The sequence below is a fragment of the Taeniopygia guttata genome, chromosome 10, assembly GCF_048771995.1.
Source record: "Taeniopygia guttata chromosome 10, bTaeGut7.mat, whole genome shotgun sequence".
NCBI lineage: Eukaryota > Metazoa > Chordata > Aves > Passeriformes > Estrildidae > Taeniopygia > Taeniopygia guttata.
The window spans coordinates 12668345-12688282 of NC_133035.1; the positions used below are offsets into that span (position 1 = coordinate 12668345).

At 44.3% G+C, this 19938-nt stretch overlaps 1 protein-coding gene across 2 annotated transcripts in view; it reads left to right on the forward strand.

Annotated features, from left to right (window-relative positions):
• The window catches only part of CTXND1 (cortexin domain containing 1), a 34861-nt gene extending 15931 nt beyond the window's left edge, over positions 1-18930 (forward strand). For both annotated transcript variants that reach the window (XM_030281403.4, XM_030281404.4), the window contains 2 exons: positions 10758-10932; positions 15325-18930. In XM_030281403.4, the coding sequence (XP_030137263.1) occupies positions 15379-15558 (180 nt within the window). In that variant the 5' untranslated portion in view covers positions 10758-10932; positions 15325-15378 and the 3' untranslated portion in view covers positions 15559-18930. The remainder of the gene's footprint in view (positions 1-10757; positions 10933-15324) is intronic.
• Positions 18931-19938: the final 1008 nt, after the last annotated feature.

The following is a 19938-nucleotide window of genomic DNA, read 5'->3' on the forward strand; positions in this document are numbered from 1 at the left end:
CATGCAAGAGTCAGCTTGCATGGGAGACAGCAGGGTTTTAGTGCTGATACGTTCCAGTTGACCCTCTATTGAGGTCAGTGGGACAGAGGCAGGTGACTGCCAGTGCCAAGTGATTCCCTCTGAACTGTGGGAAACCCTCTGACCCAGAGAAGAGACACAAAGCCAACTACAAACTCCTCCTGGTGCGATGGTGTAATACCATGTTGTGTTAGATCCACATCAGAACAGCCTTCAGAAGCTATTTTAATCAATTAAGAACAGTTGGACCCTTTAGCACATAGTTACCATCATCTACTTATTATGCACTTAAAATGCAATTATAGACAGGAAAATAATGTTCGTTTTCTATTGGCCTCGTTTTCCTTGAGTGAATTAAGCCTGCTTCTCATCTGCAGTCACAGTCCCAGCTGCTTCCTGCCTGAAACAGATCCTGTAGGCTTTTTATATCCAGTAGCAATGCAGCAATGCCATATGCAAGGCCAGGGTGTGTGGGGGAGCTAGGATGTCTCCTGGCTCCTGAATTATTAGGCTGTTCCAAGTTCCAGTGAGGAATCAGTCCCTGTGTGGTGATTCATGAGGTAGCAAAGAACCTAGATCCAGTTCCCAGGCTGTGTTCTTAGGGTTAGAAAAGCAGTGTTGCTTTTCAAGCTTAAAAAAATACATAACAGAAGGGAAGATAGTTTTTGGAGTCCCTGCCTGTAACAGAGCAGGTCTCTGAGGCTATTAATTATCCAAGACTGGTGGTAAAGTAGAAAAGGTGAATGCATAGCAAAGGAGTTTTCCTAAACATATATAAATAGCAAACCATTACACTTTCACTGGAAGAAGGAAAATTTGCAGACAGGGCAAAGCTCAAGAACTCCCAAGCCCACAAATTCTTGTGTTCCCTGGGTGTCATTGATGCAAGTCACTGCCATAATTAGCTTTGTCAGAAGACCTGAAATAGAAGGGGGTGGAGAGGAGTCCCTGCAGTGTGAACTGACAGGGCTGTGTACCAGGGTGGTGTGTGGAGAGGATACCCCCAGTTTCTTAAATCTGCTTTCCTTCCTGACCACAGCATCTACAGAGTCACTTGATGGACAGATATGCATAGGCTGGCCACGTTTCACCAGTAAATTGCTCCACAGTTTCAAGGTTATATTTATGAGAAACCTGCCAAATGCTTTAATTGGTGTCCAGTGCAGTAGGTCACCAAGAAAATAAATTAAAAAAAAATTTAAAAAAACAAAAAAATCAAACAAACCCACCCCAGGGCAGCATTCAGGAAACTACTTCATAGGAGAAGTTTTAAGTTGTACCAAGACAGCCTATCAGACTTCTGGAAGACTTTCTTTAACCTATACCTTCAATAGATGCCAAAGAAATAATTTGGACACTGTTCTTTGTGGTCAGGTGCAGGTTTTTATGCTGCTACTATAATATTTAAACACTTCCTATTAAATATTGCATATCAATACAACTGGCTATATCAAACAGCAGGTAATTGCTGGCACTTATTTTTCAAAGTCAAAACTCTGCTTGAACTTCCCTTTGAGAAAATTAGGGTTTTATTAGCTGGCAGACAAGGGGAAGTGATTCCAAGGGCAATTTGGCATGGGAATGCAGTGTTCCCATCAGAGCATCCTTTCTGGCAGTAAGGCTTTCCTGGGAGAGAAAGTTAAGCAGGGTTTCCTGAGACTGTTTAGCTCTCAGACCTGATTTTATGGAGGCCTTGGAAGAAGCTGAGATGGCACCTTCAGAAATATGAACCCAGCAATGCACAAACCCCACTGTCTTTCTCACTGCAAAGTCAGTAGTGAGTCAGTGCACAGAATAAAAAAGGTTGAGGAGGAGGAAGTCTAAAGTTTGTGTTTGTCACAGCACTGCACAAAGTGGGAAATGCCAAGTGTAGGCTGCCAGCCTGTACCTCCCACTGACTCCATGGAGGTGTCTTGGAAGCACCAATTTACTCACTGAGTCTCACACTGTCCTCAGCCCTGACCCAGCAGATGTAAACAGTGCTGCCCTTGGTTTTCCTGCTCATGAGGGACATTTACCACAACTAATATGGCATTTGTGTTTTGCTTAGCCCCAAAGCACTGGGTTAAAGTGAAGCAGTCAGAAGTTTCTAGCTGCCCACGGTCTGTCTGGTTGAAGTCAATGCAGTTTTTATGAGGCATTTTATTATTAAAAGAATTTCTCTAGAAATCAACCCTCCCACTGCCTGTCCAACATTTACAAAGCTAATTTAGTTCAAGGGTGCTCACAGTCATGTAAATAGAAGCCAGACATTTTTCTCTGCTAGGAGAAAGTCATTCAAAGAGAGGTACCCAGCCGTGTGCAGGCCATATTTTAGCATGCCCATAAAGAGCTATATTCTAGCTGAGGGCTGTACATCTCAGTGCAGTTGCAGTGATCCCTCAGCCCAGGAAGGGTGCCTGAGGCTTGGCATATTTACAGGAACTGGATTCTGTGGTACTCCGAGCTGAGGGTGCAGCTGGGGCAGTCATGCACATGGACAGAGGTGCTGGAGGAAATCTCCATTTGCAAAGTTCACTTTGCAGAGACAGACTGGGGACAGTGTTGGACGTTCCTGCTGTTAAAAGAGTTTCCTTCTATATTTGCTTAACATCTTCTCAGTTAATAATTAGTTTCAGTAATTCAGAAATATAGAAGCAATAAGATTTTATTTGCCTTCCTTTGGAAGTGTTGACTTCTAAACTCAGCTAGAATTGAGGTCTGTGCTTCGCTGTTACAGGTGGCTTGAGCAATCCTGCTCTAAAGAGAGAACTTGAAACAAAACCTGTTCCCTTGCCTTGTCCTGCCACAGACAATCCCTGTGACTGTGTTAGCTGCCCCTGCACAAACCCTGAGCATCTCACACACCTCTGCATGCCAGGCTGTACCTGCACAGAGGCTTCCACCCAAAAGAGAATGTATATTTTAGTACAGAGGGAGCCATTTTCCCCCAGCCACAGTGTCCAGATAATTCTTTGTGTTAATCTACAGTGACATGGCACAAGATCTCAGTATTCTTTTCTGTGAATCAGAAACAATGCAGAACTGGGCAAAACCAGTTGTCCTCATTTGCCTTCCAAGAGAAGACCTATACTGAACCACGAGAGTTATAAATCTCCTTCTGCCACCTCACTCTCCCCTTGTCGATGAAACCTGTGCCTTAAGAAGTCTGACTGCTGCTGGCACATGAACAGGAGCAGCTTCTGAGCACAGCACTGATGGAACAGCAGCAGCAGAATTGCAGCTGAGCAGCTGAGAAGCAAGGGCTGCTTTTGAGCTCAGTGTCCTGCCCTTCCAGATGCTCCAGGCTCAGCTGCAGCACATTGAACCTGTGGGAGATTTGGAGTCATTCCCTACCATCAGGCTCAGCACTAGGATTATCTAGAAGACCTTGCAGGAAAAACACTCCAAGGGGAAACAAAGAATACTTAGTATAAAAAAAAAAAAATTCAGTTCCATATCTGCATTTGCCCATACATAAAAATTCACCTTAGAAAAATCTAGTTCTGTATGGAGTCATGACTGCAGTCCTGTTAGTTCCCGTTCTAACATAAATCTTCACACAGAAGTACACCAAATGAGGTAGGAAAATGTAGTTAATCCTAATGGTGCCATCGTGCTGTGCTCCCTGCACAGTTTTAAAGATCATTGGCTGGATGCTCTGTACGTGCCTGGTACTCAAGGTAATTGTCCTGGTGCTCAAAGGTAATTGTCTCTTCTTCAGCACACACAGATGTGGGGATGGAATTCCTGCATGTTAGATGCATACTTGCTTCTGGCCCAAAGTCACCTGTACTGCAAAGCAGCTCTCCATTCCCTGCATTTACAATTAATTAAACTTCCAAGAGCATGGGCATAAAACAAGCCTATGACAATAAAGAAATAGCACCATGGACAGGCAGAGACCCACTGGGACACATCTCACCTTATTATTCATAGGACTGAGCTGTTTGAGTTTAGTTTCTTTCCACGCATGAAGAGATTTTGAGGAATCTCATTATTGTGCTGAATATAAATATATTCAGTAAATATGAAGAGACAGAAGTTAAACTAGAAGCAAAGATCAGTGCCTGGTTTTCAAGTATTAGAGCTGTATTACAGATAGAAATAGAGATTGAAGCTGAAATTGGATCAGATCTTAAATATCTTCTCTTCTCTTCAAGGGACTTTCCAGAGGCAGCCCAAAAGCATTGGCAATCCAAGAAATAGCATCAGAAACCTGTTGCTGGGCAGCCCAGTGGTGTGAGGGGAGATGCTCCTTAGGGACAATGTGTCACATTGGGCAGCCCATCCTCCAACACCCACAGCTGCTGTTTTAGGAAGTCATAGGGCAGACCCTGATTTGTGGTTTCAGGGTCTATTTCTGGGCCAGTTGTCTGTAATTCATCCAGTTCAAAAAGCCTGCTGGTACTGCCTGCATTCCTCTGTGGTAGCAAGTTTTGGGAAGTCACCACCTGCAGAATGAAGAACCCCTTTCTCCAATAACAAGGTGGTTGTCTACCAAAGTGTTGTTGGTAGTTCACTGAATGCCCCCAAGTTTACCTATTTTGTAAACTGATGATTTTTTTTTTTTTAATTGGGAGGAAACAATTTTCCCACTCACCTGATCTGTGATTTTTTATAGCTCAAACATGATTCCTCAGCCACCTTTTCCCCATCTTCTTCAGACACTTTTAAAGGAACTGATCATTCCTTTGATCATTTTAGTTATCCTAAAGAGAATTTCTAGGTATCTATTCCTCAGCCCACTTCTCTGCTTTCAAACCCCAGTGATCCCAGTCCATAAAAAACGAAATAAAAAATTACAACAAGGAGTAAAAGAGCACTTATCTGGGCACATTCAGAAGTCAGTGTGCTCCCTGCAAGGGAGAAAAGACCTTCCAAACTGCTGAGTCAGGTCAGGCAAGTCCTCGTAGCTCCCTGTACATTAGGTTCACTTAAAAATGTTCCTTGTGGCTAATGGTGCATTAATAAGGTATTGGCTGTCTGGGACTGTTGGGTGCTGTGCCAAAGCCAGTCCTTTATAAACTGAACATGTACAAAGGTTCTGGCAGTCTGATTCCCAGTGACCCACTGACAAGCTACTGATGTAGCTGAAGATGTGGAGATGGAATGTAATTGCCCACAATCTTTTTAATCAAGGACTACACTTCCAGTAATCTGCTGCAGTGACAGAGAAAACAACATCAGGCTGTAACACGCGTCTGGAATCAAAGCTCTTTTCTGTACAGTCTTAATTAAAGAGAGCTTCTGACTACAAGTTTTATAGAAAAGTCAATGAGCTTCCAGCTGAGGAAAAGACCTTTCTTGATGTGATGAAAAGGCTGCACGTATACTTAGAGAGTGTACATGATCAGAAAAAAAAAACATGAAGAAACACAGGTAGCACTCAGGCCATGGGTTATACTTGGGAATATCTTCAATACAGATTGGGATGAGAGGGAAGGAGGGAATTAAAAAGCATCAGTCACCCCCCAAACAAACAAATCTTTGGCCAAAGTGATCACTAGCATGGACCAGAACCCCTGCAGGGAAGTTGAATTAGAGCCTGGCCTGGAGCAGCCCCCTTGGGCATGGGTACCTGAGGATTCACCTAAAGGTGGCCCAGGGAACATGGCCCAGAAATGAGAACAACAACCAGGGTGACAATCATGGGGTGGATTTTCACTGCTTGGACAGTCCTCAATGTCAGGCTGTGCTGGTGATCACTAAATTGGTGTTCTGCCCACCTCCTGCCACCAAAGCCCAGCCAGAAAAGGCCCATTGTTACACCATTCTGAGAGATAATTTTTGACTGTTCTCTGTCTTTGATTAAACAAACTGCATTTTATACCCATCCATCTGGCACTTCTAATAAATGCATTCTGCTACCAAGAGATACTCAAAGTTTACAAGTTTAATTTGTCATCCCTCTGTAAAGCCACATTGTAACATAACAATCTGTCTGTCACAGAGGCCAAGTTAGCAGAATTTCATAGAATCACAGAATGGTTTGGGTTGGAAGGGACCTTTATAGGTCATCAAGCTCCAAGTCCGCTGCAATGAGTTGGGAGATCTGTAATTAGATCAAGTTGCTCAGAGCCCTGTTCAACCTAACCTTGAATATTTCCAGAGAAATCCACTACCCTGCAGTGTTTTACCATCCTCCTTGTAAAAATGTTCTTCCTTATATCAGATCTAAACAGATCCTGTTTTAGTTTAAATCCATTGCCCCTTATCTTAACACAACAGCCCCTGATAAAAAGTTTGTCCCCATTTGCACATGCAGCCCTTTACCAGCCAGCCTTGCTGCCAAAAACCAGCCTTGGACACGTTTGATTTACTGCAATAGAAATTGCCCACATGTCCTGGGAAGGACAAGAGACAGAGACCATGAACAGCTGGGGCTCAGAGTCAGGATCCTGACTGATCCTCACTCATCTCAGCAATGGGCCATTTATCCTTTCTCCCAGCCTCACTTGGTGACATGCCAAATTTGGAGGCTGCTTTATTTGTTACCTGCCTACAGAGCTATAGACTGGAGCTCAATTATCCTTAAATTCTTATCAGGATCCTTCACTCCAGCCAGGGCTGTCATGGAAAATGTAATGCATGTCCTGACTCAAGGTTTTGGTTCATTTGTAATAAAAATCATCTGGCCTCCCTCTGAAGGAAGATGCAATCCATCCCTGTTGGGAGACAGTGGAAAATACAGTTTATGTGGGTGCCAACTGGATCCTCATCAGAAAGAATCTTTTGTGCAGTGTTCACGTGCAGAGCTGTGCAGAAAGGGGTGGGGGGTTTGAAAACAGGAAGATTTTCTGTGCTGTTGAGCTGTTTGGCTTCTCACCCTGGTTCCAGATGGTGCTGGAGGCACTCAGTGTCTCTGAAAACAGGCCAACTTTCATTCTCCCAGTTCTTATAGTAGCAGGAGAAAAACTGTCCTCTTGAGAAAAGAAAACAGGGAAAAACTAGTAATGATATTTCTGCTTCTCCTGTTGACAAATCATAGCTGGAATTAGATAACATGCTGCAACAATTCTGGTTTTCCAGCTGGAGAGAGAGAAGCTGCTGTGAGTGTCCCACGTAGCACAAGGCTCTGCTCCCTGGAACAGCCCTAGCCCAAACTCATTTGGATCACCCGGGACCCCTAACTTTTCATTTCAGATCTTCAATTATTCTTTCCTCCTATTCCTCACACCAGCAAGGAGAGATAAATCTGTGTAAGTAGGGCTGGTTTTGCCATTGTTTTCTAAGTGTTTCTCATCCCTACCCAACAATATTTCTGGGCTCTGGGGCTGCTCCTCCTTGGGTCCATTTCTGCCCAGTGACCTGGCAACAGAGGCTGGCAGGGTTAAAACTCATGTCCTGCTTTGCAGTCAGGTCCATATTCCTACTACATCTCAGGCTTATCCATTCAGTGTTTAAGACTCCTTTGCAGGATTTTTTCTTCAGTTTAAGGTAGGATGTGGTTCAGCTGGCACATCAGCCCTGGTTACACCACCACAAGGAGCCAGAGCAGCAGCACAGGAGGTTTTGTGCATGAGCACAAGCAGCAAACATCCATCCTCCCCATCCCCTGCAGATGGGGGATTGGTTCAGAAAAGGAACAGACTGGAGCAGTGCCTTTGCTGGAGTCCCCATGTAAAGCCTCTGTCAGTTTGTCTTGTTTTGAGCCAGAACACACTCTCGACTTTGAGCTTTATTTTTGCTTATGTTTAATTGATCAAATTCCTCTCCCCACAATTTTCTGAGGTATCTGAGGAAGGCCAGCATTAAAAACGTGTATGAATCAGTTATCAGTATGGATTAAAGAGCACCTGCAGCTATTACAATGGCAAAGCCACCTGTAACTCTTTTGGATGTTTTGCTGCTCATTTATTAAAACTTTCTTGACTAGGAGCTACCTTCATTAACAAGAATTTAACTTTTGATTTAAAATAAGTGATTCAGAGAAGAAGCAGGCCTATATGATTCCTTTCTGCCTATATTTGTGGCAGTTCTACAGGCATAACCCACCTATTTTTGCTGTGAATTCATCCACAATACTTTTCCTCGAATGGAAAAATATTGATACAGCCTCATTCTGATCTGTATGTAGTTTTTCAACATGAAAGGGCAAAAGATGTGTCTCTGAGAGATATCCTGCAAGTTAGAGAATAGTGGACATCACATCCACAAGGAAATATTCATGTAAAAAGGAGTTGCTGTTCTATCTTGAAATGAGCCTTTTGTTTTTGTAAAAAAAAATAAATTCAGAGCAGTACAGAAAAATATGGGTAATTTTTCCTCCTTGTCAGCTTTGCTGCAATGAAAAATTTCTCCATAGTTTTACTTATAATTCTCCTGGCTAACAGGCATTGTTTAATTTATAAAATAACTGCCAGGACCAACAGGCATGTTTGTCTCCTTTCAGAGGATTTAAACAGCAGAGAGTTTAAAAAGCAGATACTCCATTAAAATGAGTTTATATCGTATCTATTCAGACCTAACAAGCCTTGGTTTAAAAGCCTAATCCATTTGTTTCTCTGAGACTCCTTTATGTTTGTCTCTTGCCTTGATGAAAGGGGATGCTCTCAGTGCATCACAGCAGTGATAAGGAAAGCAGCCTCAGCCCCCTTATCAAAACACACAAGGAATGAAGGATGGTCCTGCTCAGACAGATGTTCCTTCTCAAGCTCATCCACACTTTTCATATCACAGGTATTGCTTTGCATTTTCCAGGCATTATCTCCTAAAGGATGAATCAGTGTCCCCAACAGCCCCAGGGTGGAAGCAGCACTGCCAGAGGGGCTGAACCACGTTGTACAATCCCTGCAGCTCTCCCACCACAGCAGAAACACAAACTGGGAGCCAAAGGAGTGTCCCTGCAGCTCCCACAGGATCACAGAGCTCCCTTCCCCAGGGATGAGCCTGCCCAGCCCAGGGCAGGGAGGGGAGGCACAATCCCTGGGCTGGGCTCTGAGGTAGGATGGGATTTTCCTTCTCCTCCTGCGCCCCTGAGGGTTATAAAGCAGCTGATACAGAGACAACATCAGCATCACCCTGCACTGCCTGCCCCTGTTTATGGTGCTCCCATCACCTCCCCAGCCAGAAACCCATAGAGTGCATCACTGACCCTACCCCTCTTTTCTACCTCTGCATGACCCCTTCCAGCCTCTGAGAAAGATTCCCAGGTGTTCTCACCTCAGCAAAGTTTAATCAAGGATTTTTCACAATAGTTGAGCTTTGGGAGGCTGGAAACACTTTTTACTCCAGATCCCAGCTGTCCATCAGTTCACTCAATAGTTATGAACAGTGACTTGTTCCCAAGTACAACCATCCATTTTTTAATCTTTTGTTAATGAGTAATTCCACATGCTCCTTGAAGTGAGTGAGAAATGATTAATTTTTTTAGGACGCTCTCAAATTATAAGCAGCCCACAGTTATTTGTAAGTGTATGCTGCATCTTTTTCTCAATGAAGATTAATGTTATTCTTGCCATGGGGCTATGTAGGAAAGAAACATTTGTGCAACAGCAACTTTTAAAACTTTCCCCAGATTGATTTATGTGTTTATTTACTTTCAAATTTTGGGCTCTTGTAAATTATGTCTTTAGTCTTCTGATGGAATACTGGCATCCAATGATTTACAACTGGCTAAAAGCAAGTGTGGAGGGAAGATTATTTGTCTCTTGACCATAACTGAAGGCTAGATCGAATAAAGGCATTTGTATAAACTAAGCTAAGCATAAAGATTTAGTCATTATGTAAAGCAAGAAATAAAATAGTCCAACAACCAAAATAAAATGCCAAACAGTGAGTTAAAAACAAGGATTAAACCTGCCTTCAGTCACACAGGAAAAATCATGCTTATAGGAAGGCAGAGTTACTGAAATGGAGTATTGATTTTCTGCTGAAAGAATTGTAAGTATGAAAGGACAATTAATTTTTAGACTAAGCTATTGGTCACATTATTGCTCTCTGGGTGTAGCAAGAAGCTCATCTGTCTGTATCTATCTACAGCATTTGACTCCTGTGCTCAGAGGCAGTGAGTTTTTAATCGAAACTAGATTGTTAAGAATATTAGAGTATGATCAAGTGTCCAGGCTATTCCTGTAGAGATTTGAACTTCAAATTGAAGGTGACTTCGTTTGACAAATACACACAATACCTGTCTGGAGCAACATTTCACCTTCCTTCCTAGCCACTCACCTCCAGTCCCTTGCCTGAGCACAGCCTGTCCTGCTGAGTCCCCTCACAAGGGATTTGGGCTCATTTTTTGGCTTGTTCTTCTCAGCCTTCCCATCCTACACCGTAGAACTCTTTCCACAACAATGTGTAAAAAGCCAGGTTTGTCATCCAGCAAGCATTGCTGGCTGAAACTATTTTGTGTGCATGTAAAAAAGAAAATTATCCCAAACCAGACTGACTTAAAAAAAAAAGGCAAATAATAAATAGTTTTTAAGTCCTGGTGTATCACTTCAGATAAATCAAGAAGTTTTGTTTAAACAAACCATCTAAGCCCTAAATAAATACACAGGATCAATTCAAACCTGGCTGATCTTTCACTGTGATTTAAAAATAGGATTTTCTGCTCGTTTAAGAAGAACTATTGATATGACCTTAGGCTTGAACATTGCTTTTCCTCTGATAAATGTTCTAGGGAATGTGTGAGGAACGAATCCATCCTGTGCACGAGTGTATCCCACAGCCCCAGGCTGGCTCAGGAGAGCTGAACGAATCTGTCCCGCCCACAGCCTGCCTGAGCAGCAATTGTCAATTATTATTTTTTTTTTCAGAGCACCCCGGTGAGAACTGCTTCCAGGTCTGGGTGGAGGTGAACCTGAGCAGAGCCCGGACGCCGTCAAAGCCCCTCTGACCGACAAAACTTTTAAAATATGACTGCAGGGAGGATTTTATCTCCACAATGCTGCTATGCTGGGATGTGACAGGCTTCCTACCCAGGTCTGGAAGGTATGGATCTGCTTCATACATGAAATCTCATCATTTCCCTTCCCTTCCCTCCCTGTGCATCTGTTATTTTGGGAAAGAGTATAGAAGGTAAAACAAAAAAACCCAACAAACCAAAACCAGAGACTGTTTTGAAATAAATCCTAAGGGTTTAAATGGGTTGAAACACGATTAACCAGCATAGGAACCAGCTCTCTGCAATGTATGTGGTTCATTATTAGTTTATATTTAAAGTGACAGTGCTAAGAGTGTCAGCTCAGGGAAAAAAATAAGACAAAAATACATCTTTTAAAGTATCTTCCATAGGTAGGGCTGATTGCAAAATACAAGCACATTGATGAGCACAAATGTTACAAAGAGCCTGTAACAGAGCTGAAACACTAAGGAGGATGTCAACATCCTGCATAAGGTCATAAAAATTAAAAAAAAATGTTAAAATCTCTCTTCTGTGGCAGTCCCTGATGAAAAGGGCACTGGGAAACAAAACCAGCAGCAAAGACCAAATGCTCAGGGTGGAGGTACAGGGTTGCTGATCCCTGGGCCTCATCCCTGACCCAGCTCCAGGGGCTCCTGACCACCAGAAGAGAGACACAAAACAAGCCAGGGGAGCAGGGCACCAAAAACTGAGGATGCCAACCTGTCTGAAGAGACACAGCTGCTGCCTGGTGCTGGCCCTCTGCAACCCTCAAGGAGCCAAGGGCACAGAGTCACTTTTGGTGCTGAATTCCTCACCCAGCACAGCTCCATCCCTGGGTCAGCCTGCCTGGGGCACACACCTGCTCTCAGAGAAGTTACAGGGGGAGACACTGCACTGAAACACCCAGGGATTTACAGGAAGACAAATTCAGCATGGCTAAATTGCCTAGTTGGAACCAGGGATTGTTTCTTTGTTTAGACGTAATCACATTTTCAACAAATCTGAAGAATTTTTAAAAAACACAATTCTACAGCTCATTGCTGTCAAGCTGGGGAAAAAAATGTAATTTTCTACAATTCAGCTATTCAGAGAAAACTCGATCATTCAAGTGTGAAACTTTATAATTGTTTCTGCTGATTTTTTCCCCTCCGTACACACTATGCTGTCAACATCAACCCTGCTAGTAAAAAAGAGGAAAACATCCAGCCAACCTGTCTGTAGCTGGAGAGAGAGCTAATTTGAACAGCATTGTTGGATTTCACACACCAGACCAAGAAAAACTGACTGCAAAACCCTTCTGCTCACCTGCACAGCACATCCCCAGGGCTGGGAGGGAGGGCAGGGGGTGCAGGCAGAGGAGACTCTTCCACAGCCCACTCCAGCCTGGCTGCACTGCTGGGCACCAGGGAGTGAGAAAGGGGACTGGAGGCACTGGCCAGGGAAAGGGAATTAAGCAGGACAAGTTGTGCAGCTGTTACAGAGGTGGAGGACCACAAGCACCTGGCAGACAGCAGGACACAGTGTGTCCATGGTAATATTTGGGAGCTGGACTTTCCCAAGAGGAAACTGTGCTAGTGAACACATGCAATAACTCCTTCTGCATTTGGGGACTGTGCTCTGACCTAGAACAGTGATGAGTTCCAGCCATAATAAATTAATCTGGAGACAGCTGCCCCAGGCACAGCCCCATTCCAGCACCCAGCTCTGCTCAGCACCAGCCCTGCCCAGCCTGCTGGAAGGCAGGTGCAGGGAGGAACAGCATGGAACAGCACAGGTGCCTGCTGGCACCAACCTCCCCTGACTCACACCAGCCCTTTGACAAGCCAGAGCTGCAGAGGAGCCTCCACTCTGACAGATGCAGGTGGGCAGCCAAGCTGAGAGTGAGGACAGCCAAAGCCAGATCCTTCTGGCCAGCCCCAAGAAACACACTGGCCACCAGCAGTGACTGCATGCAGAGCAGTGCTCAGCATCAAAATGTTAACTGAGTTTGTGGGGGACCAGAAGGAGAGAAAACATGATTTATACAACCTCAAGAATACAGCCTTTTTGGAAAGAAATATTCCTAGTCCCACTGAAAATGTGAAACCAATAGAAACCCAAAATCATTAGGTTCAAGCTGTCACCGTAATTTACCATGCAAGCTACAGCTCAGATGCCACAGCCTTTCATTCTGCTCTCTGCCTGGCTATCCTTTCCAAAATGTGCTTTTCCCTTCCAGCAGGAAAGAATAATCCTCCAGGCACAGTTCTGGGCATGGAGGGAAGCAGAGGGATGCAGCACTTAAACCAGACTTCTATGAGATTGAGTGATGCCATTTTGAAGAGAAAAATCTCCAAGGGATAGATCTTTACTTGAAATCTCTGATCATTTTCTGAGTAAATTATTCATCTTTCCAAAGAAGGTACATTTGAGTGAAAATGCAGTTTTCCCTCCAAGATCAGTACTGATGGAAATTACCAGGTAGTTCTGCTATTCAGCAGGAGGTAACTTAGGGTAAAATGACCCCACATGGTACAACAGCCAGAATGTCAGGAGGGGAAAAATAATTTAAAAATCACACTCATCCTTGCTGGACCTTCACAAGAGCACTGCAGGAAAAGACTGGGATACATTAGCAGTTTTGATAACATTTTTTTTTCTTTTGCATTCATAAAGTATTCATACTTAATACTCGGCTTTGCTGACAAACCTTTTCTTCATCAAATGAAGTTATAAACTGCAATGTAAGATTTCTTGGCTGATGAAATAGAGTGGTAGAAGAGTCTGTCGGGAATATTAGACCTCTGACCAGGCAAGGTGAGCATTACAAGCCTGACCTCACTCCTCAGAGATTTCTTCATGAGCTCCTAAGGATGTGACTGGTAAATACATGAGAGCGTGAGGTGTCTGCTTGGTTTCATTCACTTTGTGTCATCAGCTTCTTTCATTTCCCTGCTGCAGGACTGGCTGTAGCAGTAATTTCTATGCTTCCAGGAAATTAAAAAAAACCCCTAACATCCTTGTGCTAAAAATAGACTCAAGAGCCCAGCTGATTTATACTGGATTTGTTCTTGTGGGATCTAGGGGGTTATGAGGCTGGAAAACCACCTGAAAAGGAGCAAATGATGAGACAGGGAAGAAACTGTGAGCTTTTAAAAGAAAATGTCTTCAGTTCACCCCAAGGAAGATTTGCAGGGCACAGGATTTCAGGGGTGTCTGGGACCCACTGGCAGCTGGCACAGCACGATGCTGCAGGAGGAAAACACCCAGCCAGATGTGAGCCACCACTGCAACGGCCCTGCCAGCAGCAGCAGCTCACTGGAAACACAACCAGGCAAACTTGTCTGTGTAATAAAAGCTGGGATTTCCTCACTGTGTTAGTGTAGTAGTAGAGAGCAGCTGGGCTGTTTGATACTCCACTTTCACCAAATCCTCTCTATAGCTCAATAGCTTCTTGTTCCCATCTCTCCTCTCCAGTTAAAGCAGACACTGGCTCTCCAGTCGGTTATTGAATTTGATGTGAAAAACGTTGTTCTTTTGTTTGCTGTAAAGAGGCATTCTATATTCCTGATCCTCTACACTGTAATCCCCAGCACTTCTCCCTCCCACCTTGGCAAACGTGGATGTAATTCCCAGTACTTCACCTTGGCCAAATGTGGATGTCAGGAGAAGTTTCCCCATCCCTGGGCAGTGACTCAATTCTCTGTAAGGTCAGTTCCTCTCCTTCAGCACAACTGTGCAAAGCAGTTTGTGATATCAGCTGGGGAACTGTCCAGAATCAAACTTTCAGAGGGATTCCATCACTGCTGAAGTAATTTTGGTTATGGATTCAGGTGAGGAGGCCAGAGAGACCTTCAGCTAAGCAGACATCTGCAGTGAATAAGATAATTCTTGTTCTAATCACATAATCACCTGTACCCCTCTGGTTGATAAAACATCCACTTAAAAATTATATTGCTCCTAAAAAGATCTTCTACTGCCTGGAGAACCTTGAGTACCAGAGATTAAAAGATTATGGAAAATAAGTATGCATAATTTTCACTTTGCTTTGTGCCAGTGAGAGACAGAGAATGTTTGGACAGAGAGGAAAATTGGGATAGAAACAGTCTGCTCTGCCATTTGTCTGATCTTTCACACTAGCAGAGGAATGGAAATATTTTTATGATTAGGAAATGCTGAGACAAGAACAGTGCCTGTGCCTCTTTTAAGAGATGATATTGCAAGTGAATAGTGCTCATTCATTATTGCTTTTCTTTTCTTTGTTAACATCTCTTTTTAGTGCCTAATATTTTAGCAAGAAGCATTTGTGGGCTAAATTAAGGTGGAGATGAGGTTTCTTCTTCTCACAGCTCTCAGTCAGCTGAGCTACAACATTTCCATTGGGTTTATTTCCCTGCAAGAATTTATCAGACCTGGAACAAGTATCCAGTACAATCCCTGATTTTCCCCATGTCCAGGAGCAGCAATCCCTTGTGCCTGACACTGTGTTTGTTTTGCAGGTGCTTGATGATGTTAGGAGTAAATCCAAAGCCAGATGAAGAGCGGCCTAAGCAATGGAGGTGCCAACCCCAGAGCCCGTGTACGTTGACGTGGACAAGGGCCTGACGTTAGCATGCTTTGTCTTCCTCTGCCTCTTCCTGATTGTGATGATCATCCGCTGTGCTAAAGTCATCATGGACCCCTACAGCGCCATCCCGACGTCCACGTGGGAGGAGCAGCACCTGGATGACTGAACAGGGGCTCCCCGGACACAGCCATGGGGTGCTGCGGTGCAGGAGGCCTTGTCAGCACACAAACAGCCATTTTCAGACATGCAGGGCAAAGGCAATATCTCCAACAGCACATAGTGTAAATTATTTTTGCTCAGCAGGTCAAGATATCAGCAAGCCATTCTGGCAGCAGAGTTTACTACTATGCAGCAATTCTTACTTTACAGTTGTCATTTTAACTCAAGTAGCACAAGATTCTCCAGATTTTCCTAACATAACTCTTGGTCTAGCACAGTTTGTCCCGCCCTCAATATCACCCACAAACCCAGGGTAACCATCAATACCATGAAAAAGCAGCAGGAGTATTCTGTCTTTCCTGAAAACAGATTGCTTCCAATATTGATTGTTTCCTCTGTCATTATGGGTGGATTTTAGGAAAGGCCCAGGTTTCATATACCAGAGCAGCATTAAATGCTGGAGTACCTCTGGCTGAGTAGAATCATACAAGCAGATTTATTCTTGCCTCACTTGTGGTGCACTTGCACTCCCTACCCCACTGCAGCCATATTTCCAGTGCCCAGGATACAGACACTCACACTTAGGGGGTCCTGGACTGCTCTAGACCCCATAGCACCACCTTGCTCTGTCCTAGCCATGCAAAAACCAGCCATTTCCTCTGTCATGGGGCCTTGGATTAGTCAGGCCACTGACTTTGAGCTTGGCAGGCACCAAAACCCCTGAAGCAGAGCCTGGACAGAGCTGGTGTCAACTACATAAAACTTGCTGTGGTTTTCAAAGAGTGATTCCACATGCAATTTCACCCTTCTTTTGCTTCAGGTGCACTTCAGTGGGATGAGACAGGACTAGGATGACAAGGACTATAAGCAGAGAGACTTTTCTCCCAGCTTTGTCATTCAGACTCCTCAGCATAACATTTACAGTCACACACAGTAATAAGCATTCTACCTCGGAGAAATCAATCTCCTTCAAAGGAAGATTTTTCCCACGAGTTTGTAAGGTACATTTCTTTCTCTCAATTCATTAAGACAGCCATTATGCAAGAAGGCATAAGTGAACATGGGAGCACTGGAAATTTATTATTTACCTTCGAAGAGTGGGGACTGCAGCATTCCATAGTTCTCTATTCCTCAAATTCTAAGGTTTGCTCATGCCTGCTTTTTCTTTCATGACTCCATGTTCAACTTATGGGATTGAAAGGAAGCAATTCTGAGTAGGTACTGCAACCACAGCAAGCACCATGAACAGACAAGTCTTGAAAGCACAAAACTCCTCACCATCCTACCTGACCCCCAGGTTCTTGCCATGAGATAATGCACAGAGGGTGGGAAAGGTGGAAGCAAAGGCTGTGACAAGAAAATTGGGACATGGACTTTGTAAGGCACTGATCTAGCTCCGACAGATTTTTTTTATGATCACACAAGTCAATTTTTATGTGCCTCAGTCTACTCATCAGTGAAATGGGTGTAACAATTTCATCTTGTCACGCCTCATTTTGTCTATCTAATTACCAGAAAGCATTTGGAGAGCTTTAGACAGGGACACAGAAATGAGGTTCTTACTTACACCTCTTCCTGCTAAAACCAATAGGGAAGGTCTGGGTCTTGCTACACTGCAGGACTCTGTCATGCAGGCAGAGAACTTGTCCAGACCCCCATCTCCTGTCTCACTGCAGTATTCTGGGCCAGGCCAAATGGCACCTGGCTTTTTTTGCATAGCCCACTGATTTCTGAGGATGTAAGGTGCTCAACACTGCGAATACAGAGATCCCAAAACAGCAGGCTATGAGGCACATGGAGACTTCTGCATGGGTCTTTTGCACCACACAATTTTTCCTGATCTCCGTTGTAGGAGATCCCATTCCTGAGGCAGGAAATTCGAAGATTAGCTTTCCTCCTGATGTCCTCTAGCAAGAGACCTCCTCTGCTTCCATTACCCACTGCAGATTGCTCCTCAGGCTGTTATTTAGCCTCAGCTTCTGCTAGCCAGGTAATCACCAGTAACAGAGCACTCTTTTCAGGCTTAAATGTTAAATGTTCATTGTACTTGGAGCCAACCCACAGTTCTCTCTTACCAGTGAGCAAGTCTATCTGTACCATAGGATGGATGTCCCAGCTCAAAGAACAACACTTTTGTTCCTTGGGCTAAAGTCCGGAACCTGTTTTTTGTCATTAAAACTTGTATCCCTCTAGTGGGGCTATTTACAGAGCAAGGAAAATAACAAAATTCCATCCAGGCTAGGGACACTTTCGGTGTGCAGGTCACCTGGCTGAGCTCACAGCTGGTGCAGAGCAAGGACAGAGCTTGTCCTCACACCTCTCAGTGCCAATACTCCACTTGGTGTTTATCTGCATGCAGAACTCTCTGGCATTGTCACATGTCACTGACAAGCCCCAGTTCAGCTAAGACTATTCAGGTGCTCAAGTTTAAGCCTCTGAGCAGGCTGCCCAACTACAGAGACCAGGGAGGGCAGGGACTGCATACAGCCCTTGGAAGAGCAAAGCCTGTCTGAAGATGAAGGGTTACAAATGCTGAGGAAGCAAATTGATAAATTTGCTTTGCAAGGATGGTTGCCACTTTTTTCTCTCCTTGTCCAGCTGAACAAACCATTTAATGGATTTTCCTGAAAATCTTAATGAAAAAGCCCCTCTGGGTAGCTTTATTTTCTAATAAAAAGGCACTTGTTCTCCTGGTATAGCCTGTCAAGTCCATCCTTCTGTTGCAAAAAAATATCTTTATAAAAATCTGAATATTCACATACATGACTGCATAGAAGTCAACAGGATTGTTTTTATAGAGAAAATGTAAATCTATTGATCTCTTCACTCTTGTGACCAGTGACAGGACTCAAGCCTGTGTGAGTTCAAGGAGCTTTTGGACACTCTCAGGCACAAGGTGGCATTCCTGGGATGTCCTGTGCCAGACCAGGACTTGGACTCGATGATCCTGATGGGTCCCTCCCAGCTCAGCATATTCTGGGATTCATTCTGATTTCTGCCTTTCCCCACCGGTTACAATCACACAACCTCACTCCTCTTTAACCAAAAGCAATACTGAACATCATGCCTAAGCCAGACATGTTCAGCTCCTTCCCCTGGAGCCAGGCCTGTCCCACCCCAGGGTGTCACTGCAGCTCTGGCGGGTGCCAGCCCCTCTGGCAAAGCCGTGCTCACGGCCAGGGAAGGTCTCTGTCAGCAGGAGCTGCATCACTGGGCTTGGGAGCAATTCCAGCTGCATGCAACAAGTGCCTCTGCTAGTTTTGGTTCTTTTTTTAATCATTGTGCCATACTACCAGCAACTGCACTCAGAGGATGTAAGTCAAACTTGTTGCAAGTGTATTTATCTAACATAATAAACAGCTTTGACATGGAAAACCTCCTTGCTGTCTCTGTTGTGGTTTTCTTACAGTTGCCAAGACATCTTCAAAAATACTCACAACACAACATGATTTACAAGAAGGGCATACATTCATGACAGCAGAGAACAACTCCCTGTGTAGCTGCACCACTACAGAATTTGGGAGCTCAGGGCAGAGCTGACAGAGCCCCAGGTGTTCCTGTGGCTCTGCAGAAGTTCAGCCTTTCCAGAGGGGCTATTTCAGGTGACTCCCTTGGCCAGGAGGAGCACTCAGCTCAGTGGGGGACTGCAGCATCTGTATTTCAGCAATTCATTATCAGTAACAAATTGCATACCAAAAGAAATAGGGCCACTGAGACCAGAATCCCTCCTGCTAGTGACTGAAAATGAAGAGCATGGAGCATCTGTGGGGGTTTCTTTGAAGAAAATCCAGAGTATGGGATATGCAGGGTAAAAATCACCCAGGGAACTCCTCCTCTTGAAAAAGATGAAGAGACGAATTGCTAATTCTTTCATCTTGAAAAAGGGCTCCATTGCCTGAAAGCTGGGTGCTTTATAGATCTGCTTGTCCCTGCAGCAAGTCCTCTGGCAGCAGGATTTTTGTGCCTGGAACCCAGTTTGCCACAGAGACTAAACCCCACTGATAAATCCTTACTTCTCTCCTAGTCAGAATCAGGGGCTGGAGTCTTTACACTGTTTTCTGTACAGCTCCTCTGGCTAAGGTAGGAGCAGACCTGAACTGAGGCCAGCAGCAGCTGAATTTGAGCAGACACCCTGGAACTGTTTTTCTGGAAGAAGCAGGGACTGATGGCAAGCCAGAGACCCACATGATGCTGCTGCAGCCTCTTCTGGCCAAAGGTGTCCCCAGCCTGCTGGGTCATTCCAGCCTGAGCAGGCAGCTCCAGCCCAGACTGCCTCAGCTCAGAGCCAGCACAGCACTTGATGGGGAAATGCTGTGCTCAGACTTCAGCCATCTCCTTCAGACTTTTAAATTTTTTTAAAAACCATTTTCATTAAAAATGATCAATA